This window comes from Protopterus annectens, chromosome 11.part0, assembly GCF_019279795.1.
Source record: "Protopterus annectens isolate FY-2018-M chromosome 11.part0, PAN1.0, whole genome shotgun sequence".
NCBI lineage: Eukaryota > Metazoa > Chordata > Ceratodontiformes > Protopteridae > Protopterus > Protopterus annectens.
This window is the reverse complement of record NC_056745.1, coordinates 57,840,026-57,846,025: the sequence shown is the minus strand read 5'-3', so window position 1 is coordinate 57,846,025 and position 6,000 is coordinate 57,840,026. Positions and strand designations below refer to the sequence as shown.

The window sequence follows — 6,000 nt, the reverse complement described above, 5'->3', positions numbered from 1 at the left end:
ACTCCAGAATAAACTGCCTATCTATATCAAACAAAGCTCCTGATTAGCACTCTTCAAGAAAAATCTTGATGATTGGATGGGAAATAGGAAATTCACCCCGGGGATCACCTCTGTGGCTCTGCTCGACAGGGGCACAGGAAAATAACTTTCTTGGGTGGCAAAAGCCAGGGTACCTTTTTGGTTGGGCTTGTATAGGCCCCAGGGCCGATAGCCTAGTACCTACCTATGAACCTATGAACCTATGAAGATTGCCTGCAGTACACATATGGTTCTGCCCTTGACTGTTCTGGAACTGATGTAAAATGTCTTGACCATATTCCAACTAAGTGACTCTAACACAAAATAATTGCTACTTTATTCTGACCTCCTTTTTAATGCCCCAAAAAATGGAAGTCCTCTTTATTTACCCCTGGCCCTCCCACTCTACAGGCCTGGTTAATTTTAATACCATGTGTATACACAATAACAAAGCAGTAGCATTCCCAGCTAAATTATTCAGTGTCGCCATGGTTGCCGCATGAACATTTCAGGATCAGACTAATTTTATCAGACTGAGGACCAGTCAAATGATACAGTGATAAATCATTTAGTGATTAGTGTTGACTACTCCCATTTAACTACCATTAGGTTTATAGGTTCATAGGTAGGTAGTAACCTGCCCTTGTGGGCCATTTTCCTTTTTTGTGCTCAAAATAACCTATGCCATTTAGTTATAAATTGGCCTTACCCATCCTATGGTCGATAATTATATATTACCTCTAATGAGAATAACTGGGATCATATCACAGATAATATGAGGGGATCCATGCATCGGATAAAGTATTCTGGGGCTGCCTCTGTCTGTTAATAGTAGAGTGGCAGTCCTAGGATAAATTTTCTGTTTCCCATCCATAGATCTAAGATGTGCTTGAAAATGAACAGAGATGAACCTTGTTTTATGTGGATGGGGAGTCTGTTTAACAGTAGTGCTATCCTCTTTGAAATATACCTGTTCTGTCGATGTTTCAGAAGAGGTTTAAATCCTATACTGAGTATTTCTACCACCATTTGACTAGCTGATGTGCAGTAAATCTATCAATAATGGGTTGGAGGATGCCTTGTATGACAGACACAGGTGACCCATTTATCAGTCTCTGAGATACTGAGTATCATGACAGGGCTTTGAGTTTGACTAGGTCAGCACTATTTCCCAGCTTAGTTTAGGTCTTTACCCTATTTACCAATCCAAGCTCCTTATTAACATCAGTACTGAGATCCACCAGTTATACAAATTGTTAAATTTGTCATAAGTCATAAACATTCTCACTCATTACGGCCTTTCTCTCAGGGGTAATCTGCATATCATAGATGATACAATTGTGAACTGACAGTTGCAGATCTCTTCACACAGATGTTCTTTGTTTTACCAGGGTCTATGTGGTTTGGCCTTAAATGCATCTGCTGTAGGAATTTTTAATTTTTTTAACCTTATACGGTAAGCGCTCCTGAAGTAATCAAGCTTTTATAAGAAGAGTGCTTCAAAGCATAGTAAGTGCCATATCAATGATCTTCAATAATGGGGAAATATGTTTACAGTTGAGAGTCGCACTTTTTTCCTTTCTGATGGCATAAAATAAAGACCTTCTCTTAGTGCATTTGGTAAACGCTCTGTAAATACAAATCACTCTCTGAAATCTGAATGATCAAAGTAAGGATACAAAATCCAAATGAGGAGAAAAAGGAATGTCATAAACTAGAAATGGTTTCTGCCTGTAGAATACAGCAAATCTCACTTTGGGGGAAAACCCTCATTAGGTAATGTTTCATCAATATTGACAATTGTAAGCAGCTAATGTGTTAAGGGACAAAGTTTTTTCACAAATGAGGGATTGTTGATGACCTTTAGAGAAACATATTTTATTATTTATTTATGTATTTATCAGCTATGGTAGAGCACTGATCAGAAATTACCCGTCCCAGCTTGGCAAAGCATGCAAGTTAGACAATTATAGAGTCATATTAGAAAGTAGTGCAAATGTATACAGTATTGAGATTATAGTGGCATATATAAATATAAAGACAGATAGATGAACAGATATATATATAGATTGATAATTTATACACATTCATCCACAACCTCTCTTACCTTTTTTTACACATGGGATAGTGGTGTCACTTTAGCAGTGACTATCATCTAGAGCCAGTTTTCAGACCACCTTGTGGCTCTACCAGTTTTTTCTCCCATGCCACAAACACATATTTGTGCAGCGCGCGTGCACACACACACACACACACACACACACACACACACACACACACACACACACACAAACATGCACATACGCACACACACACACACACACACACACACACACACACACACACACACACACACACACACACACACACACACACACACACACACACACACACACACACATGTGCACACGCGTGCACACATGCACACACACATGCGCACATACACACACATACACTCACGTGCACACAAGCACATACACACACACACACACACACGTGCACATGCGCACACACACACACACACACACACACACACACACACACACACACACACATTCACATCATAAATGAATACATATTTTAAAATAAAAATGCAAACAATCTGGCAAAGTATACATAACAATTTTTAGCAGAAAAGTGCATTCTGTTAAGGTATCCTAGTGAGAAAATTTAGACCTTTCAGCCCTCCCTCCTTCAGGAATTTTAAGAATTATGTCCGAATTTCTCAAAATGGAAAACCATATTAATATACAGTGATGATGGAAGAGGAAATATCCGAATATGTTAAGCTACAGGAAAGCAACAAGATGTATAAAGGTAATAAACAATAGTGATGTGCAGAGAAAAAATAAATACATAAATGAGAGAAATAAAATAATTAGATGTAAAAAACAGATGAAAATAAAGGAAAGTTAACACTGATATGAAAACGAGTATAGTTAACTCTCTGGGAAGGCAAATAAAATAGTCATGTACTGACCATTTCACTAAGTGATAGCCAGTGGACCAGAAGGAGCTAGAAGATTACATTCACACCAGAGCCTATAAGACAGAAACATTCCTAAATACTTGCAGAAAATTCTGGCAATATGAAATAATGAGCAAATGCCCTGCATGTGGTTACATATATACTGTGAACTGCAAACAATGCTCTGCTTGAATTTGTTTTAAGATATTTTGTACACATACATGCTTGAAGTATATATTAGTGTATGCAAGATCTCAGATGAAATTATTTACAGCCATATAAACACCCACATCAGCAGTTTCATAATCATCACTTCATTAATATACAACTCTGGTATCTCACATAATGTATTACTGCAATAATATAAAACTAAGTGGCAGCTTACAATGAAGGAAAGCAAAGAACAACATGGCTGACAACTTACTCGGTATCCTTCAAGGTAACCTCTCACAGTCTTCGGTGGTACTGGTTCCCAGTGGATCTTTGCCAGGGTACTGTTAACAGCATGCGCTTCAACATTTTTTGGTGCAACCATTGGAACTAAGGGAAAATGATACTATCATACCAAAATGGAAGTGTACAAACATATTATGCCTTGTCACTTTGCACTGCTAAAGTAATTGTCAGCAGCAGAAAGAACATAAATGTAACAGAACAAAATATATCAAAAAAGACAGTTTAATGAAAATAAGCATTTAACTTACAATCTTCTCCAGAATATCCAATGACAACCGATGGTTCAGGAGCATATCCAAAGTTATTGAATGCCTGGACTTTTATTTCATAAGGAGCAAATGTTGGCGTACCAGACACAATATATTGGGAAACATTTGTAACTGAAACAGATGTCCATTCATCATCACCATCCTTCTGCCGCCAACTGACTTTGTATTGAAGTCCTGGCCCATTCGACTGCATTCCACTTAGGGTCTATGAGAAAAAAAAAAAACAGGACTTTAATTGCAAGAAGTAAAGAACTGTATTCTCTGGTTATATGAACTGGATTGCTTTAATTAAAATTAAAATATGAATTTGGGTTTATTTGAATTTACTAAGCATAGAATTTAGAAAGCTGGTACACATATTGTAGAAATCTGGGACAAATCTGGATACTAAGAGAGTTAGACACGGAATTTTAATATTAAGTGTAAAATTCACAAACACGTATATTCATAAAGTAGCAAAAAGTATTCTAATAACTAAGCCAACACAAGAATGGAGAAAGGAGATTCTGCTGATAGGAGTGACTGCAATTAGGGGTACAGAGAATAGGCAAGAGGGGTGCTGGAATTTTCAGAAGAAAACTGGCAAAGGAATCAAGGTATTGGGAACAAATAATCGGAGAGGGAAAGGTAATAGATTAGGAAGAGGCCAGGAATATATTTGGACTGCAGATTAGATATGCCTTCCATGTCAAAGACTGATAGCAGGGTATAGGCAAAGAGGAAGGAATATGGGGATCCTAAGTGAAAGACCAGCACTGGTAGAGTTTTTAGTAGAATCTAGAACAGAAGCTGCTGCTAAAAAGGGATAATTAGTAGGGAATATAAAATATTGCTTGATAACTATAAGAATCAATCAGACGAGGTTAGAAATGGTTAGGAAGAAAGACTGGATAAGCATTTCACAAAGAAACAATAGGGGATATATGTATGGATCCCAAATATGCAAAGTTAAGAAGATTTAGGATTTTTGCTTGGAAGTGTTTGCATAGGTATTTTAATACCCCAAGTAGACTCCAGAGAATTTTTCCTGAGGAAGATTGCAAATGTTGGAGGTGTAGTAGGGAAGGAAAGATGTAATGTTGGGAACATATTTTTGGGTGTGTAATGAGTCGTCAGACTTTAAAACCACCCAGCAGACTACTCTGGCAGAAATACTGGGTGAGCAAATTGGTGTAACTATGGAAATGATATTCTGAGCTATGATACAGAATCAGAATTGCCTAGACATACTAATGCCTTGCTATGTTTAAGCAGTGAATATAGTAACAGAGACAAAATAACTGGCAGTGGAATCTTTAGAAATTCCATAGGAAAAAAATGGGAATTGTGTAAACAATACATGCTGAAAAATATTTTGGAAAAGGAATGAGGTTTAATGGAAAGCAGAAATTGCAATGTCTGACTGACAATGACTGGATAGATTATAATTGATGCATGACATTTGCAATTGAAAGCATAACAATATGGCTTGTTTTCATTTATATAAATATTTAATTACATATATCATAAGGGATAATTCAATAAAAATCTTTCTTATTTAAAAAAAAAACTACACACAAATCAATATGAAAGATGTTTCATCCGAAGTATGAAAAAAATACAATTTATAATAAGAATTGTGCATCTGTCAGAATCTTTTCAGTGAGCTACAATGTTTACAGTTTAGTAGGCAGCGGTTCATAATAGTTTTCATTTTGACTGCATGCTAAGTGCAGCAGGAATAAATATGCTACTGTGGGTACTGTGGCAAATGGCGCCAGGTACTGAATGCAGCAGGGAATCCTTGTACATTACACAACTATCAATAGGTTAGGAGGTGTCTGGGTTGGGGTGGTACATTGTTTAAAACTTGCATGACTCTGAAGTTCTGCTCCCATATGTCATATAACAGAGGTGTTGCTTGTAGAAGGTGTTTACATGGATGCATACCAGTAAAATAAACATATGTTTTTCAAAAACTGACTCTTTTGAAAACAAAGCAGTTATATTAATTCTTGAGATATTTTTGTGTAGGGGCAAGCTTTCACACCACTAAGCAGACGATGCCCCATCAGCCACTGCCACCCCTAGATTTAGTGTAGTCAACTCCATATTTACTGTACCTTAGGAAAGGAGGAAACTGACATGTAGCAGTCATATTAGACTTATCAGCTTTTCACAGAAAATTAATAATATGAGTACTTGGCTGTCATACACTCCTCTAGCAAAATAGTGGTATGCTTTATTTAAAAGACAGACAGTGTTAAGGGCACTGTGCCCATGCTTTATATAACAGAGCAAATATATATG

The 6,000-nt window shown here is 36.9% G+C and overlaps 1 protein-coding gene across 16 annotated transcripts in view; it reads right to left on the bottom strand.

Moving 5' to 3' along the window:
- The window catches only part of NRCAM (neuronal cell adhesion molecule), a 1,614,235-nt gene that overhangs the window by 156,407 nt on the left and 1,451,828 nt on the right, over nt 1-6,000 (bottom strand). For all 16 annotated transcript variants that reach the window (XM_044087425.1, XM_044087435.1, XM_044087431.1 and 13 more), the window contains 2 exons: nt 3,691-3,916; nt 3,411-3,526 (listed from right to left, as the gene is read on the bottom strand). In XM_044087425.1, the coding sequence (XP_043943360.1) occupies nt 3,411-3,526; nt 3,691-3,916 (342 nt within the window). The remainder of the gene's footprint in view (nt 1-3,410; nt 3,527-3,690; nt 3,917-6,000) is intronic.